The sequence below is a fragment of the Rhodnius prolixus genome, unplaced genomic scaffold (genome assembly GCF_049639745.1).
Source record: "Rhodnius prolixus isolate KJV_2025 unplaced genomic scaffold, Rpr scaffold_14, whole genome shotgun sequence".
In the NCBI taxonomy this organism is placed as follows: domain Eukaryota; kingdom Metazoa; phylum Arthropoda; class Insecta; order Hemiptera; family Reduviidae; genus Rhodnius; species Rhodnius prolixus.
In genome coordinates, this window is record NW_027411594.1 from 3,553,321 (window position 1) to 3,573,479 (window position 20,159).

The following is a 20,159-nucleotide window of genomic DNA, read 5'->3' on the forward strand; positions in this document are numbered from 1 at the left end:
AAGATTATCAGTTCTTTCAGAAACATATCGTAAAAATCATTTACTGTAGGTTCCTTCAATCAATTTCCTTTTAGGTTACATAATAATTTTAAAAACTAATTTGAATACCTGTTTTATCATATAATGTAAGGCTGAAACCTATAAAACAATTGTTAAAATGTGGTTTAGTCTAAAACATAACGTAGGACAAGGTTTACTTAGGTTTTCACAATATACCTTATAAAACTGGTTTTTTACAGATTCTGTATACAACCAAAAGTTCCAGAAATAAATTATTTAATAAAATATGGAAGCCTTAAGAAAATCGGGCAACCTAAAATTACCAATTTATGTTTATTATAGACTCAATATATAATTTATGTTAATGAACCAACCTTGTAATTCTAATGCCTACATGTATAATTATTTTAAACGGCAACTTAAGTTTAGTAAAAGTCCTAAGTCTTAAGAATGGTTGAATATATGTAATTGTAAAGCAGCAAAAGAAAACTGACGAATGGAATGTCCCACCAGATTTTAAACTTGAAAAGGAGTTTTAATTATTTTCATCTATGAAAAATCTGTCTAAATTAATTAAAAATTAGGGTGTAACCAATAGTTTAGTGAATGAGGATAACTCAATGAGAAACATATTTAAAAATCAAATAATATAATATGATAATAATATAACAATTTAAACTTTTATCTAGGAAAACCGAATACTTTTCTCTTTTTTTTATTATATTACATAGTAAATAATAGAAATAATATTTCGATGTGTACAAATACCATGAGGAATTTAACAATTATATTTCAGAAGTATAAATGCCGAGTAAGTTTTTCTTGTTTTTTCAAATTCGACTCAACTTTTTAATCAAATATGCGATTATTAATAAAAATTGAAATAATAATAATGAATAATTTGATTTAAATGAAGTTTCTGCCAATATAATTACTAGAAATTAGGCTTATAAAAACTAATATCCAATTATCAATAGAATTGAATTATTCAGTCTCTGGTCACAAATCAATGTCTTAATTCTGTAATCAAATCTGTATACATGTTTTTGATTAATTAACAATTCTAGTAGAATGAAAACATTTGCTCGTTGTTTATAATGAGGTTATTAGCGCCCGGAGCTTTTTCCAGGGCACTGCCGGCCTCCGTACAGTCAAAGACAACACTGTCCTCACCGGACAGTGAGCTGTAAGAAGCTCCCAGGAAGTGAAAATCTAAGGGTCAGTAGCTGGATTCGAACCAGGGACCTCCGCGTGGGAGTCTAGTATGCTAACCTCATAGCTAATCCCTTCCCTCGGTTGTTTATAATGAATTTAATTTTAATTATATTTTTTCAACCATCAAAACATGAGATAAATTAAAACTAAATACAAAATAATTTAATCCTTTTACACATAAAAACCAGCATAATATACTGTTTCGGAAAAAAAACAAAACTGAGGAGTGAGATGTTAAATTGGTTCTCATTTGACATTGTGGTTGTTTCAAATATTTTTTTTTTGGCGGCAGTTTAAAAAAAAGTTAAAATCTAATTTATTATGTAAATCATAAAATATAATTATCATTATAATTTAGAAAATCCAAAATTTTTGTTGGATGGTTTATTTTTGTAGGTTTTCCCAGCTAAGATTAATTTAATGATATTTATGACTATTTTATTTTTATTATTAATTTCAGAGAATATTATTTGTGCTTTAGGTTACTTTTATAAGTGCTAAGTTTATTATTATTGAGAGAAGAAAAATCTGTTTTGTGCTAAAAATGAAAACGAAAATAAATTAAATTAGCGAAAAGTTAAAATCAGTTTAAATTTGTACCCATTACACTAAGGTTACAAATGTAAACTAATAGTTTCTAAAAATTAGTGTGCTAGTGGTTCAAATTTAAATGTTTTTTTTCTTTTCGTTTTATTTTAATCACTTGCCAAGTCATTGAGGCACACTTGTTAACATTTATTCATTCTGAACTGATTAGTATTCCCGCAATTGTCAAGAATACTATCAAGCTTCCAAAGCTTATTTATACCTTTGATGAACGAGATGTATAATAATAGAAGATACATACTGTCACAACTTATTAAAAAGGTTTAAAAAAACACATACTAACTAGCATTCTAACGCGACCATATTTTAATTACGAGTAATGAGCACTGCAAATGTAAAAATACGTTCACCTAATCCACATATTTTCAATTTACATTTGTTACAAATAAGACTTAAAAATTTCATTTGGATAAAGTTTACTAATTTTAATTTTACAAAAATCTGATTTTTAGTTGAATATTTTTTCACATTTTTCTTTATTTTATATTCAATAAATCGAAATTCTGAAGTGTGTTTATTACTAATTTGAAAATTTGGCTGAGCTTGAATATTTTTAGAATGTGACCAATTGTGGATTTTTTTGTTAAAGACTTTTATTCTATATACCTAGAAAAATAGTGCAGAAACAGTATAAGGTGCACCAAATATCTTCTATTTTTTTAACATTTAATTTTGAAGATTAACAATTTTGCTTTGTTATCCTTTTCAAATATTTGTTTTTCCTCTATTAAAATGTTTTACAAACCTAGTATCAATATTTTCAAATAAATTCAGGCAAGCACTTTCCTTTTTCTTTCTTTCTTTTTTGAGACACTCACTTACTAATAATTTTGCTACCTTTATAGTGGAGTCTTTTTATCTTAACTTAGTATTTTGTTTTCAAACTATACAACCATTGAAGATTACTTACTTAATAAAACTCTTTACCTAAAAAGATAATAATCACTTTAGAAGGGGCTGGTTGGTTTTTATATAGTTGAGCTAATAATATTTTTAAAAGAATTAGAAACAGTAAATTGGTAAATTAGTTATTAGCTAACAGAAATATTGTTCATCATGGCTCATCTTATTTTATCTTTAATGGAAGCGTTTAGGAAAGTGACATTAAGGTTTCAGTATGCACTCAAGATGGTTAGAACTAAGCTCTGGTGACGAACAGGCATCTATTTGAGGAAGGTATAAGGTATATAGTATTTGAAACATTCATTTGAGAAGCAAAAATAATAGAGTACTTTTCTGGGCTGTTCCTGTATTGCAACAGAATAGTATATGTTGAGACAAGGCAATCAAAAAGCGGGGAATCTTTAATAGGCTTAGCTACCTACAGAAATATTAAGAGAGATGCAACATCTAAACAAAAAAGATTCATACGCTCTTGAACTGCAGTCCCCCGAAGTTCGGTCAAAATTAAGTACATTTGCTCAAAGAACCTCTTCTAGACTAACGAAAATAACTACGAACGAAAAAGTTGAGGAATATTAAATCCTCAAGAGGAACTTTTGTCTAAGGAGTTTAATACAAAAAAACCTTCTTTCAGAATACACTCTGCTACATACAAAATTCAAACCTGCCCAGTGCTTTTTTGTAAAACTAATGAAAGACTTTCCAAAACTGATATGCTTCCTCATTTAAATCCAGATTTATCAAATTACTTACCTGGAACTGAGGCAGACACTCACTCTGTCATTCGTCACTTTGGTTATTATTTAACAAGGACCAATCTGTTTCATGAACTGGAGATTAAGAAGATCTACTACCTTCAAATTCGTGCATCCACTGGTAACCACATACAATTACATACGATGTGTCAAGTTCCTGCCTTTAACAAACATTTAATTCTAAGCTATAAATATATAATTACAAATAATTTTTTTTTTTAACGTATAACATTTTTTTTAAATATACCAAAAATTATAAATACAAATCTATAAAAACAAAAACTTTTTCTTATAACAATGATAACAGACAATACTTTGTACAATATTTCTGTTTTTTTTTTTAAAACCAGAAATAAAGACTATTATACCACATCAATCATTATATTAACAAATTTATTTTTATAAAAAACAATTTATAAAACAAATAAATTCGATAAATTAACTTTCGTTTTACTTTCCTCTTCAGTAACATAACAGATTACTTTATGACTTATTTAATTTGTATTAGAGGGAATAATTTACTAAATTATTTTTAATACACAAACTTCATAAAAATATGTCAATATTTTCCTTTAGTTTGTTCCTTCTTTCTATTTTGCTTACTTTAAGTCTGCTAAATTTTAATAAGATAGTAAAATATGTTTTAAAACTTAACTTTTTAGTGTGTAAAAATATACAATTTAGAAGTACAAATATATACATGACTTTTTTTTTTATTTTTTTTTTTTACGAGACTGCACTTAGTATTACAATGTGAGATAAATTTATCAACTGATTTAAATTGCATACATATCTAATTAAAATGCATTTACGTGAACAAATTAAATCAAAGAAAGTAATTTTTTGCACCTATTATAAAAATTGAATATTTTTTTAGTAATTTGTAAAATAGTTATTTAATATGATTTGTTTTTATCATCCCAGCTTAAATTGACTTAACTTTGCTTATACGTGTTTTCAAATTTAATAGAATGAAATGAGAATGGTTAGATTAAAGTTGCAAGAATAAAGAGGAAATTTGTTTATATATAGAAATGCTGTAATTACGGCCTAAATCACAAAAAAATATATATTTATCTTTTATCTTAGTGAATCATTATCACTTATCTTAAAGTAAAAATGTAATTTATATCCTAAGCTTAGAAAGATTATTACTTTAATTTAAGTTTAAAGCCTTGGCTAAGATCAAAAGAACAAATTGTGATTTCTTGTCGACCTCCTCTTCCAAATTAATGCACTTGTCGATCTGGAATCTCAAGACGGAGCACATCTTTGTGCTCAACCCATACATGCAGGTGACAAAAAAAAGAAGAGCTTAACCACACTAACACTCTTAAATTAACACTAATGATAAGACAGAATATATGGCCTGCAAATGTTTGGTAGCCTTGGCTGTTTGACCTTTCTGTGTATCAGGGCCTTAAATCTTCATAATAAAATTATTCAACACGAGAATAAATGGTTTGAGGCTCTCTAAGATGATTCTAAAATGAGATGTTTCGCAGTAATCCCAAATAACTTTATCTCTTAAAAACAAAAAGGAAAAAAAAAAATAATCCTGCTAAGGTCATAGTTGCTCTTAGAAAGGAAACACTTCCAACAAAATTGGTCTCTTGGAGGACGTATCCTCTTTAAATAAAGTGCTACAAAGAGGATGAAACTTTTGCTTATATTTGCATTAAAGTTGAAAACGGTTGGTTCTGGTTAGAAGCGGGAACAAAGAAAACAAAACCAAGCATCGAAAATTTATGTAACATAAGTAATTTTGAAGGCTGACCTATACACAGTTTGGGCCGGATGTTAATGACGTTTAGAGAGGACATAATCTTGATAATTACGTACCATCCAAAGAAAAAACAGTACAATTGCAGTCTATCAAGGTGGTCTTGCGTAGGAAAGAGGGACTCATTTTCCTTACTAAGAAACAAACTTGCACCCCGTCATATACAACACGAACTACAGTTTGTTGTTTATGGAAGCGTTGCGTGTGGAAGTTGTGGGTGTGAGCTGAGAAATACATTGTTCAACTGTAGTACAAAACATATAACTTTGGTGTGGGCTAATTATTACAATAAAATAGACAAAAATGTAATTTAAATTTTAGTGAATTCATAGAAAATCAGATTAGAAAAACTGAAGTTAAGGATAATTCTAAAACTACACTCACTAATTCAAATCTCTGAACAATGTTTTTAACCCACTTTAAATTAAGGTACCTTCATTTGCATGTTTGAAAATCAGAGGTAATGTTTTATTTATAAAAAATAAAAGCCGAAAATTGATTTAAGTAATTAAACATTAATTAATTTAATTTCCCAACGCTAAGATATATATTTTTTTAAAACCTGTTTTTCCTACTTAGTGAAGAAGAAGGTCTATAAAAACGCCCTTAGTGAAAAATAAATACCTAGTACGCTTCGAAGTCATGTACATAAATACATAAAAATAATAAAATGTAATAACTTAATACTGCATTTTTTAAAATTCAACTTGACTAAAAATCGAAATTAAAAATTTAACAGGAATATAAATATTTACATTATATTAAAATGTGGATTTAAAAAAAAAAATGATTGCGCGTTTAAAAACTATCCAGTCATAAAATCTAAACGATTTATCTACTAAAATTTATCTAGCTACATCTAAATTGCAGACTTTTATTTAGCACAGTTGTAGAGCAATTAATTCATCCATTGGTGAGAAGTGGGTGTAAGTTTGTTTGTGGTGTAATGTACGGCGTTTGCCTTCTTTCTTCAAAATGAATTTAATGATTTTCTGCATTCGGAGGTGCCCAGCCTGTCACTATTTCCCTCTTATGCCTGTAGTATTCTTTAAACCTTGATTCACCGTAGCCCTGAAAGAATGAAAACATGAATGCTTAGTCGATAAATAGAAAATTATTTTAAAATATGTAATCATTCATGTTCTATTAAAAATCCTTTGAGAGTGCGTTATATGAAAATTATGGGTTGACGGAACATTAGACTCGACAGTTTGTTGCTTAATTTGAAACTAAGATTTTCAAAATTTTGAAAATTTACAATTGTTTAATCTCTAAATTCTCGAATACTATCCCTTAAAATAATAGGCGAAATGGAAAATTTAATTATTTTCCGATTGATGCAATTTAATTGATAGTACGATTCAGCACTTCTTTAGGCAGTTAGTCGTAGAAGCAGACAAGTCCAGTCAACAAATTTCGACAAAAATCTTCGATTATCGCATTTCATGATGGCATTATATTATACGCAACATCAAATTAGTACTTACTGAGATTTTTCGTTTTTCACTTATGGTGGTTCTACACACATTCTTATACATTTAATAAAACGCAATAAACCCTTCTGTATGCTTAAGTGAAAAATTGTTAAGTGGATAAAATATCTGTTGGATTATAATAATTAATTCTTGTGTGAATATTTTTTAGTAAAAAAGTAACTTGATTTAGTCCTTTTCTGCGGAACTCATAAGAAATTAAATCCAATTAACTGATTATTTAAACAAATGTAAAGAAAATGTGCTTACCCAATAGTCAAAAGTAATTTCAGAGGCCGTAGCATTCACTACGCTCCACAATCCCCAGAAGAAATGTGACGCCAATGTAAATGCTGTAACCTCACGTAAGATTCGCTGAACAGTATCTTCTTCTCGATGCTTGTATTCTGGGTACTTAGCCAATGATGTTAAGTAGCTCCGTATGAAATGTTCCTGGAGAAAATCATTTTTGATTCATCAAAATAGTACTTTGCATTGTCAAGTTTCCTTATGATATAATCATAAACTTTAGACTCAAACTTTAATTACTAATATCGTAAACCTGGAGTGATGACTCCACACGACTCAAAATTATCTGCATAAACAGGAGGTAGGAAAACTACACACTCGACGGTAGTTTAAAGTAACAGTAAGTTACAAAACCACTTTTGTAGAAAGTATTTATACTTTAAATCAGATTGTAGATTTAAAACAAAAAAAATGTGCTTACCATCTGCATTTTAGTGGGCTTATTTGCTTCAATATGCCAGAAGTATGGTGCATCTTGATTAGAATAATCGTATGTCCATTCGCAGAAATGATTGGCAAAATCAAATCCTCTATAATTATACGAACAATATTCAAAATCAATAACCACTAACTGTTCACTGTTCAACTGTTTCTTCTCTGAACCAATTCCTCCTGTTTTTGCACAGTTACTCGACATTGTATGAGGTGCAATAACATTTTGATGATCGCAATTAATATTATTGTTATTGCCATTATCGTCATCAAAAATGCCCGACTCTCTTAACAGAATGTTTCCTTCTTGTAAATCGTTGTGGCAGAACACCACTGGGGATCTAATCGATGTAAGGTATTCTCTGGAAAAAAAGCAACGAAAACAAAAAAAAATAATACCATTAAATTCAAATTCAAATTCTTAACTTCTTTAGCTAAGGTTAGATTCTTAACTTCTCTAATTTAAGATTCATGTATCTTTAGTTACGACAGAATTGTTACGTCTTTTAACACCTTAAGAAAAATACGATCAGCTAGCTAGGTTTTGAGACTTGATCCGATTCCGAAAGTAGATTCTGATTTGTTTGTTTTTCAAATTTGGATGTGCTCTGTTAAAAACACAGAAAAATATTATGTGAAGTTCTCGGGAAAACTTTCAATAACTTAATTCCTACAAGTGAGAAAAGAAATTATCGCTAATTTCCATCTTATTTTTTGCCAAACTTTCCACCTAAAGACTAAATCATCTTGTGTATTTGTGTTTTTTTTTTTGTAATTAACATTATTCACTGGTTTTGTTCACATGTATATATAAACTATACAATTTGTTTACAAGTTAGCTAACTGAAAAACTTTGTAGAGTTAAACTTAAAAGCTAACTGTCGATTGTTGTTTTATTGTGTCTATTTCGAAATCAAAACCAATGTACATTGTTATTAATCAATGCAAAAAGCCTTGAAGATGACGTAGTCTTAAGGTTGAAGCTTAGCATAACAATTAGAAAAAACTAAAATTAGCAATATTTTCTCTTTGATGAATCTTTCAACAACAAAGTTGAATAGTACACTATGATAAACTTCTACAAATTATTTGAAACATGAAATACCAAATATTTACTTTTAAAAAATGGGAGTGTTATCAATACAAATTGTATTGAAGAATACAAATCAAATTAATAACACAAATTTTATTGTTTTTGAAGACCTCAATTAAAAACTTTAGTGCACTTACTGATCTGATCAATCATTTTCTTCAAATGTTAATGTTATTGATAGTCATATTAGTCATGTTTTGACTATCACATGACTTCTGCATAACCTCCAACGACCTCTTTACTTAAATATACTTTTAAAACTATTTTTCTAGTTAACAGTTTCAAATTGAAATGATTACATATTTCAAAAAGATAATCTAGTCCTTTCGTTATTCATTAAAAATGAGAAAATCAATGCAAACTTTCTTATAAGCAATATAATATCCCTATAAGCAAATAAATAAATAAACCTTAATCAATATAAACTTCGTTGGGGCCTTAAAAATGTACACTTTACGATGAAACTCTACTTCGCAAGTTTAACTAAACTTTAAGTTTAGAACGATGCTGTCAGACAGAAGTAAAATTCATAACACAATCTTGAAGAAGAGAATCCAATAGAATGAAGGAAAGAGCGAACTTAATGAACTAATTCTATGATATTATTAACACCTGAGGTCTGTAACGAACGAAGTTTTTCCGTGCACTACTTTTTTTCACTTGCCAGCAATAAAGAGTATTGTATTAAAAATAAAAAGAAATATTTTGATTTCATAATTGAAGTATCGCTAATACTTTATTAACTATTCATTCAGGAATTCAATCATAGTGGGTCTGATTTTTTAAAACTGCAAGTGCATTATTATTTCTGAATTCTATCAATTACTGCATTTATTGGTAGTTGTTTATCTTTTGTAATATACTCATTTTAGAATAAGCATTTAGTATTCATTTTAGTAAATTTTAACGTAGTTCAAAAATTAATAAATGAAAACATTAAAAAAAATATATGTCAGTATTGAGTAGTTTCTTATTTTCAATTTTAATGGCTGAATGATCAAAAACTTCTGTTTTTTTAGATTTAAAAAAATGTTAAATATTAAAGTAAATGTCAACAAGAAAACAGATCTTTTAAATTACTTACTTTAACCAATTCAATTCATTGGACAGATCTAATTTTTTCACAAAATTGATCATCTCACCCTTTGAACTTTGTGACACAAATGCTGAAGACGTTAAATCTTCAATTTGTTTAATCCAGCTAAAAAAAGGAATTTGAGAAGAATTCGTTCGGTTATTTGAAGTTATCTTTAAATAAATATTATTAATTATAAAAGAAAGAAAATTGGTAACCTATGCATAGTTTGCCACAGCCATTTTGGTTGCTTATTTATTGGAACGTCCATCAGATGTATCTGAGCCATTTTATCGGCTATAAGAGCGCTGATCGTAGTATCAGTCAGTTCGGAGGTACTGAGAGGTCGAGCCTAAAATAGAGATTCCATAATTAAAATAAGATACATCATTTTAAATTTAAAATTTTTGTTTTTGTTTCTTACCTTGTACCACTTTCTATACACTGACCTGAATGTACTCTTCGAGTCTACCGCCAGAGAATACTCCGTACAACCGTGGACCTCGTTGTGTTTCCGATAGTAGTGCGAATATTACACTTTCGGTAATCAGATTCTCAATGGCTCGCTCGCTGTTCACATTACCGTACAAACGTAATAAAAGCCGCCGAGGTTCTGTGCCTGCAGTTTGTACATTGTTCGGAAGAGCGCAATAGTAGAGCAGGTTGCTTAATCCGCCGCTACAAATAAATGAAATAGAAAAAAAGGTTAGAAATAATAAAAATATGATTAATTAAAAGTTGTTTTACTAAAATTGTATTGACGTTGATTAAGAGGAATTATTGATGTTTGACATATTTATAAATAAAACAATCTATCCTTCCTATTTCTGAAGTATTTGTACAAACGTCTCAAAAATTGAAACATGACATTAGGTTCAAACTTTTAAAAATATCACAGCCTCCGATGTGAAAATGTTGATGCAATATCAGAAGTGACTTATTACTTTCCTATTACCACTCGTGAAAGAAGGTAGCTCAAAATTAGTGATTTCGAATTTTGAATTTTCACTAGAGATACATTATTTCTTTTCTATTTCTATTTCTATTTATTTATGTTTTGAGGTTCGCCTGAACACGAACAAGTGTTTTTTAACCAATTCAGTGAGTGTTTTAGAGTTCTCAGAGTGTTTTTGAGTCAGTAAATCTCAAAAAACGAAACTTCATATATACAGTATTCATGTGAACTTGAAAAACACAAACATTTGTTTTAAGAAACATCATGAAAAATAGTATTAGGACACTTCCAGGAGGTTGGTGTTACCCTTTAAACTGATTTTTTACTATGGAGTATCTGCCACCTATATAATAGTAACACTGAATTAATTGAGTGATAAATTCTAAGATTGTAGTAAATAATAAAACCGAAACTGTTTCATTCCTGAGGGTTTCTTTAAAATTTCTTAAAAAACAACTCTTCTAACAAAATTTATTCTAATTTTAGATATATTTTATACCAAATTTAACTTTTTTGACTAACTAAATCTACAATAAACATAATTATTCGAACCTAAAATAATCGAAATGATAAATAGCAGCAACATTACAATAGATTTTTCCTAACTTTTTCAGTGCTGGTCTCCGGAAAGTGTTAATTTTTTCTAACGTAAATAACACATAGAAAGATTTAATTAAATTTTCGTTTACTATTGAATAACTAGCAGGCTGTTACGGACATTGAAAGGCCTCGGGTTGATGAAAATAATGTTACTGCGACCATTTCAGCCCCCTTGAATAGTCACAACGTCTGAATTACAGCTACAAAAGTTTTAAATGGCAATGAAATGAACGAAGCTCTAAAATAGCAACAACACACAGTTAAAAATTTATCTCGTAAATATGTAGCGTTGGCTTTTATAATAGATAATTCCAATGCCAAAAAGACATTTGGCTTCAGCCCAAATTATCTTCAGTCTCCTTCTTTCTCATCCGGTCTCTTTCATTTCTCTCTTCCCTCCTTCTTTACCTTTAGAGAGAGACTTTTGCAAAGTTTCTATAATACTGTAAGATAACCGTCAGCTGCATTACCTTGAAAGATCAGATACTAGTACGTATTAGCAAACTGGGCACACTGACCTACGTAGTTGTAGCGAATACCGTCCAGTCGTCCTTGCCATTTTATGCAAATGATTGTCTACTCAGAAGAGGAGATGTCTTAGGCCTCTCTAAGATCTATAACTCTTAGTGACTAAAAAAAATTGTTACCTAATATTAGTATTCCTAATAGAACTGTTATCATGGATTCGGGATCACAGAAAAGCTTATTACTTCTTTCGCAGATACAGTGTATCAGTTTAGGCTACAAAAAGCAGTTGATTATGATTAGTTACATTGTTGCTGTAAACTAGAAATCAACGCGAAATATTCAGAAGATTCCCAAACTAATATAATTTAGAAAAATGATTCAACGAGATATGACAAGTTTCAAAATAAGATTGTTGGAGCCATTTGCAATGAAGTCGTGAAAAATGGTAAATTAATTCACTACATACACGTAAGATTGAGGTATAAATTTAGGGTCAGTTACAATTTTTGAAAAATTTTGTGTCTACTTCTGACGTTATAAATTAATGAAGTAATATGTATTGTGGTACTGGGTTCGATTACCGGTCTCTAGGCCTAGGATTTTATTTAATGGTTAATAAAAGAAATTTACAGTAAAGTATGTTTGCTAGTCGCCTCCGTCCACGACACCTAACTGGTAGTTGGACGTTAAGCCCCGCCTGAAAAAATAGGCGATTACTTTACTTTACTTTACTAAATTAATGAACTACAGTGTGAGAGAGCCCAATAGAAAACATTTCGCTAAAGGCAACTGTTTTCCTTGTCAAGGGATTTCAAAACCTATACTCCACAGGAAAGGCACCGAGTTGAACATTTGACGTACTTCCTCTAGCAAAGTTAAGGAAAGTTAAAACAAAACTAAAATAATAGTAACGAAGGTAGTTTTCCTGAAAAAGATTTTAAAGCTTAGTTACGTAATGAGTGGGTAATTAACATAACAATTAATAGAAGAGTGCTAATTATTCGACTGAATATGTTATAAATATTTTTAAAAAACACACAAATAGAAAATCATTACTTTTTAGGTCTTATTGTTTTATAATAATGAAATTCAGCGATTGAATATTCTTACATTTTTCAAATATTACATGTTCAATATTACTTTATGTAATAACTTATCCAATTTGGAAACGCAATTTTCAGTAATGGTTGCATCACTAAAATAATTTTTATTTCTATTAATAAGATAATTAAGATAAATAGATTAATAAATAAGAGAATTATAATAAATGTTGATAAATAAAAAGACTAGACTATGTTCCTTAACATATTGAAGGAAGCTCAAACTTTAGAATATACAACTGCTCTAGTTATGCTTATCTATGTGAAAATAGTTACAGAAGATATTTCCATTTTTAGTTTCAAACTTTTAACAATAGTTGCAACCTCAGGCAGAAAGTCCTTGATATAATATGTAGTTGACGAGGATTTACTTGAAGCTATCCGTATATAATTTAACCACAAATATTCGGCAAGTAAGTAGAAACGACAAATATCGTTAGCTGCCACACCAAATGGGAAAAGATAGAATTGAAATTAAGTGTAACTTAAACAACGCCCTGAAGAGTGGATATTTGCCAAAAATCTCTTTAAACAAATCTATCTTATAAAGATTAAAGTCCAATCTGTTTGTGTAAACCGGTATCTAGTGTTTACTATCTGACTTTCACCATGATTTAATGCAATAGAATGTTTTTAAAGTAAATTAAAATAAAAAATATTGTTAGAAATGGGTGAGCCACACAATATAACAAGGATAACTGCAAGAGAAGCTGCAGAATATAACCTGATATTAGCTGCAAATTTACGATATAGCTGCATAGAACTGGTTTTTCCAATAGTTTGTAAGAGGGGGCGTCTAATCTAAGTCTTCTTCACAGCTAAGACTGGTCAACAGGCAAGTAATTAAGTTGCAGATGCAGTCGGAGTGAAAACCTTGGAAACAAATGATTTACAAAAGGAATAGAAACGAATACTGAATAAATAGAATGCACTTGTCATTTAAGTATCCAGAATTAACTCAGAGGAAAGTAAGGATAGTTAGTTAGTGCATTACTTTTTCATTTCAAAACTATTCATTTCACTTTGAAGCTAAAAATCTTTCTGATAGTATTTTCTGTTGAAGAACGATTCCTAAACACAGAAGAAGGGGCGGGAGTCGCTGTGTACAATGTGTATAGCACTAATCCGAAGTATGAAATCTGAGGTAGCCTAGGAAAACTGACAGTCTTTCAGACAGCAGTACTATGGGGCTGCCGAGATTAAGAGGAAGATATTTAGAGAGCTGTTTGGTTATCCAGTTCAACAAGTTAATTTTTTACTAAATTAATTTTTTTTTAAAGATCACTACTTGCGTTTGAAACATTTTTTCTGGACAATTAATTTTTTGGGTGGGTTTGCTTGGAAGCTTACTTCCCTCCTACGACTAATTGGCTGCCCAGCATGAATAAGCATGCTTATGGTGGAGAATGACGGTTTCAGGTGCCAGTCCTTCGCTAGTTCCATGTAAATAGATGAACTCTGCCATTAAGATAAAAAGACAGAGCAGGCCATTAGATATGCCGATTCGTTGCAAGTACTTGTGCAAGTTAACACGTCATCACTTGCTTATAACAACTAAAACTAGAAATGGATTCAGAAAATATTCACGATTAAAACAGATAACTCAAAAGTAGTAGTTTAGTAAATAGTTTAAGTTTAAATTTAGAAACAGTTATTTATGAATACACTTGCGGCATTCATCATATTTTTGAAACTAATTTAACAGTGAAAATAATACAAATATTTATTTGCGAGGCGGTGGCAGTCGGTGCAAGGTAACCTTGTGATGTCCTGAATGTTGACTCCGCCCGCCCCACGTATTGATTTTTTTACTTCTACATTAAACAATGAATTTTAGACGTTACGTAATATTTCAGAGCTTATCACTTTAAAAAAAAAAAAATGTTTTATTTAAACTTTTCCTTAACATATTTTCTGATATTTTATGACGTATAATTTTATCAAATTTTATTTTTCCTCTATGTATGTTCTTTTACGAAAATATAACTAATGACGTACATTAAACAGGACAAACATTGCAGTTACTGATGTTTTTTGTTATAAAAAGAACACGCACGTGATTTTTTTTACTAACAGTTCGCACAGTCGTAAAACCAAATTTTCTTCTACCCTGCAAATTTTGAATTTGCAAAAAATAGTAGGTATAACAGCTATAACGTGATCAGCTGATTGGTTTTGAGAAAATCATGGGCAAATGAACAAAAGTCAAAAAACAAACCGAATCTTTTTACTTTTATTAAATTTTCTTTGAACTTAAAATTTGAAAAACTGACGAAATCCACTATTGTGTAAGAAGTGTACATTATTCTAAAATAATTCTCAAGAGTGCTGCAGTCTTGACCGCAGGTTTAAGCTTTCGGTGATTTTTTTTTTGTTTATGAGTCTTACCTGGCTCTCACAAGAACGCACACAAAGAGATCCATTTTTAAAAACTAATTTTCAATACATAGGAGTGGCTCAAAACGTGAAAGAACACCAATCCTCCCCCAAATTCGGTGTAATCTGAATTTCGAATCAAAATACTTCAATAGTGTGTTATTAAGTACTCTGCAATGCACCTGTAGCATATTATAATCCAATACCACCTTCTTCATCTTTTTTGGAAGGACAAAGCCCTATTACACCATTTTGAACACAGAATAATCCTGTACAACTGCTATAAAATAACGACATAAGACGACCCAGATCAAACCCATAAACTCAGTACGGCCAGAGCAAATCGGTCAACAATCTTAAGCAGTCTTGGCTCTAACAACTATAACTTTTGCCGAACAAAGATTCTGTACCTCCTTACAGTCTAACAAACCGTAAGAAGTACTTCGGATTTATAGACTCTACAAAAAAAAGGATCCAGCATGAACATCTTCACAAGATTTCTCCAGAAACCATAAAGTATTGTAAGGGATTCAAATACTTCTAAGATATATCAACACGAAAGAATAACAAATGGATTTTCTACCTAAAGTCACATAAGTTAGTAAATGGGCGTAACCATATTTACGTGGATGACTCTATTGTAACCGCAATGAATACAGTAAAGTTGAATTAATACCGTAACAAATTTTGATTGGCAACTGTTGATTGGCAAAGCAACGCAAAAGTCTGTCTGATTTACTGTTGTATGTTTGTACGTAAAAAAATGATGCTATTAACAGTATAGTAGAATGAGATATTCTCTATTCCGTACATGCGAATTTAGGATGAAAACGAAGACAGTTTCGTTTGATGTTTTAATGAAACCCTTATTGAATAGCCACTACAATAATTTTCTCAAAAATTGCAGTGATAATACGCAACACGAATAAGATACATTTGGAGTAGTTGGACAACTCAATGAGCGGCTCCACAAGAATGAACCTACAATCCGAACGTACACTTATTTATTCTATCAATTCACCCCCACCAGTCAGTGAAAAGAAGTGAAACAAACGCACCTACACTTCCTAAGTAACATCTTACAAAGTAAATCTGAAAATCTGATACCAACCTAACTTTTTTGATGATCAGCTCATGCGAATGTACACTAAGCCAAGCTCCGCGTAAATAATCTCTGCATAAACGATGTGCATATTCCCTCAAATCTTCTCCATTAGTGGGACGATTTGTACAGTACTTTCTAGACGAACTATTATTACTAGCGTTACTGTGTGGAGTGTTAGTTCCAGTTGTGGTGGTGCCATTCTCCAGACACACTACTGCGTTCGATCGATCCACTCCAGCTCGAGATATATCCAACATCCTAAAAATTAGATTTTGCTTGATTATTACTTGATATCTCATAGGAATAAATAAAAATAATATAAAATAGTTTTTTTTTTTAAACCTAAATAAACAAAAACGAATAGGGAAATACTTTCGAAATACAGGTAGAAATATGCATCAAATGAGTCAGTTTACTATATATAGATTTTAGTGAGTCTGAACGTCAGATGTTTGAACTTTATTCCTTCAACATAAAATGACTAATAGTTGGCTTATTTTTAGACTGACATATTAATAAAATAATACATTTTAGTGGAATTCGTTACAAATTTTACAATTTATTTTCTCTCTTTAGTTAATAGTTCAATTTTTCGGCTAAACTTTTGGAATTCCATTTACTCACTGGAAATCATATTAGATTTTATTCTCTAGATTCAGCATTTTTCCTCTTTGATGTGAGTTGATTTTCACGCATGAAATGCACATACTAAAAAATAAGAAACTAAAAAAAAAAATAATATTTTTTCCGTCTCTCTGATCAAAGTGTCTGGGAAAATGCACGAAAATACAAAATATTATTAAGGAGGACTTTATTATAAAGTTTAATGTTTCTTACAGGATCAAAGAAAAAGCTGAATTTTGGGAAAAGTAATTTTGGTGGTACTTTAAAAAAAAAATAAAATAAAAAAAATGTACGACACGTCAACATCTGAAATCTCAGGAGCCCTTAGCTTTTTTCAGTGCACTGCAGGCCTCCAGACTGTGCTGTAAGAGCTCCTAGAAAGAGAAAATCAGCCAGTAAGCTAGATTCTCTGCGGAGGAGCCAGACCCTTCCCTTCCTTTGGTAGTATTGTTTTTTTCAGAACCTGGCTTTTTTTTAACTGTAAAATTACCTTCAATAACAATACAGTACTCCAAAAAAAATAACCCATACAGTTAAATCTGAAGCTGAATAACGCTGAATTATATTAAATCTTTAAGCTTCTATGCAGTGTTAGGTAAAATCATACGGCACTTTTCGTTTTCAGAGAGCAATAAAACTAATCTTTCCTGAACAAATACTTCATTTAGAAAATTCGACACGATTGCAAAACTTCACACAACAATTAAATTATAAAATAATAAAACTAAACTAGAGTGCTAGTTAATGAAGTGCACGGAGACGGACAAGGGTGCAGACTTCAGAGACCAGACAGTGAGAGAACAGGGGCAGCTAAGGATGGTTGGAAAAAGCAACGTAGGGCAACTTCTAAAAGTAGAATTGCTGAGCTGTCGGTGTCTCCAGAGATAAAAATAAACATAAAGGAAATATCCGGGAGATAGAGGACGTGGCTGGAAGAGATGCGAACAAGAATTTGATCCTGACCTTGTAGGAGTACACTTCTCTTTCCCTCATTTACATACTTTCAGTATCAATATGTGCTAAAGCCCACATATTCTAACAAACCATTTAAATAGAATTAAAAAAATATATATATTTATATAAAGAAGTTCTGCTACTTCACTTCACATTAATAATTTGCTGAGTACAAACATTGCAATGGTGCAATTTTTTATTTTAAGATTACATCGAAAAATACGAGGGGGTACCCAAAAAAAACCGGAATTATTTTTTAAAAGCTATTTATTTACAAATTTTTTACAGAACAACCTTATCCCCTTCAAAATACTCTCCATTACAACTAATACATTTGTCCCACCGGTGCTTCCACTGTTCGAAACATTTTTTGTAGTCATCTTTAGAAATGGCTGACAGCTCCTTCTTCGTTTTTTTCTTGACCTCTTCAATGTTGTCAAATCGGTGACCTTTCATGCCCTTTTTCATGCGTGGAAATAAGAAAAAGTCGCACGGAGCCAGGTCAGGCGAGTAAGGTGCGTGGGGCAGCGGAACCATGCCATTTTTAGCCAAAAACTGTGTAACAGAGATGGCTGTGTGTGCAGGTGCATTGTCGTGGTGGAAGAACCAGGTCTCCTGTTTGCCACAAATCGGGTCTTTTTTGGCGAACACTATTGCGCAATCTTTTCAAACCTTTCAAATACAAGGTTTGATTGACGGTCTGACCTGGGGGGACAAACTCTGAATGGACTACGCCTTTGGCATCAAAAAAGCAAATCAGCATTGTTTTGATGTTTGACTTGACTTGACGACATTTTTTTGGTCGGGGTGAAGATGACGTCTTCCATTGGCTCGACTGTTGCTTTGTTTCTGGGTCATAACCATAGCACCATGACTCATCACCTTTGACAGAAAGTCTGGATCAGTTTCAAGCTGTTGTTTCAAAGCACGACATGTTTCAACTCGATGTTCTTTTTGATTGTCAGTCAGAACTCGAGGAACAAACTTGGCAGCAACCCTTTTCATCCCCAAATCTTCCGTTAAAATTCGCTGAACCGAGCTCCAAGATAACCCACTACTCTCTGACAGTTGATCAATTGTCTGTCGACGGTCTGTGAACACCAGCTCTCGAATTTTTTCAACATTTTCGTCGATTCGGGCAGTTGATGGACGTCCAGAACGAGGTTTGTCATCAATCGACATGTCGCCATTTTTAAACCGAGTAAACCACTCGTATACTTGAGTTTTTCCCATAGCGTCATCTTTGTAAGCTGTTTTCAACATTAAAACACTTTCAGCAGCATTTTTGCCGAGTAGAAAACAAAATTTCAGAGCTGCACGTTGTTCACTTAAACTTGCCATCATAAAAAACGAAAAAAGAACAAAACAGCGCTGGTAAAAACAATCACTGCAGATGAACAGAACAAGCCAGGCAGACAACACAGGCAGGACTGAACTGGCAAGGAATTGCGCTATACACGTCTAGCGGCAGAAATGCGTACTACATAAGCTCCATGCGCGGCAACGCAATTCCGGTTATTTTTGGGTACCCCCTCGTACCCTTTTGAGGCCCACTGAATCTATCGAAAAAAGGATTATTAAAGATTGCTCTTCCTTCATCTTTAATTAATTTAACGAATTTAATTTTCTCCCTTCTGGGCAAAACATTTTATGGGTCTTTATTTTAAGAGCAACAATTTTTCAAGAATTTTAAAACTTTTAAAATGTCAATAAAGAAAACAAGAATAGAATAGTTATGGCTGACGAATATAAAAATAATAATAAACTAAGAATTCAAGGGCAAACATATTATTTTACAAGATAAATTGCTGATAATAGTATTTAGTGAAATAGTTTGAATAGAGTACACGGTTTATTACTTTAACTTTATCTCAAAAAGTAAGAAAAGTATTTCCGATTCCGGCATTTTTATCAGAAATAGTTGTTTCAAAGTCCTCTGAGTCCAGTTTTCACAAAGTGGAATTTTCCACTTTGTAGTGAGTGAGTGTATGTGGTGTATTCCACCGTAACTTGTACTAATTGCATATATGTATAAGTACGTCTGTAATTCGTAGTATCAACTTTATCCTAACAAATTCGCTTAAAGGAACCCCTGGGAAAAGGATTGGATAGTTTTCCCCTGAGATGCCATTTTTCTGAATCTGGACATTCACTGTGGTGGTACGACTTTGAAGAAAATTCTTTATTACTTTACTAAATGGATCCATTTTCTCGAATATGGACTTCATGTATAATTACATAACCATAAATTTATCTTTGTTTTAATCATACATACCTACACATGCTACTTGCAAAAACATTTAACTCTCAATAGAAACTCACTTTTCATTTGCA

The 20,159-nt window shown here is 31.1% G+C and overlaps 1 protein-coding gene across 3 annotated transcripts in view; it reads right to left on the reverse strand.

Annotated features, from left to right (window-relative positions):
• Window positions 1-632: 632 nt before the first annotated feature.
• The window catches only part of LOC141451680 (choline/ethanolamine kinase-like), a 33,993-nt gene continuing 14,466 nt past the window's right edge, over window positions 633-20,159 (reverse strand). For all 3 annotated transcript variants that reach the window (XM_074123183.1, XM_074123182.1, XM_074123181.1), the window contains 7 exons: window positions 16,254-16,505; window positions 10,093-10,321; window positions 9,862-9,995; window positions 9,653-9,769; window positions 7,465-7,837; window positions 7,005-7,187; window positions 633-6,333 (listed from right to left, as the gene is read on the reverse strand). In XM_074123183.1, the coding sequence (XP_073979284.1) occupies window positions 6,244-6,333; window positions 7,005-7,187; window positions 7,465-7,837; window positions 9,653-9,769; window positions 9,862-9,995; window positions 10,093-10,321; window positions 16,254-16,504 (1,377 nt within the window). In that variant the 5' untranslated portion in view covers window position 16,505 and the 3' untranslated portion in view covers window positions 633-6,243. The remainder of the gene's footprint in view (window positions 6,334-7,004; window positions 7,188-7,464; window positions 7,838-9,652; window positions 9,770-9,861; window positions 9,996-10,092; window positions 10,322-16,253; window positions 16,506-20,159) is intronic.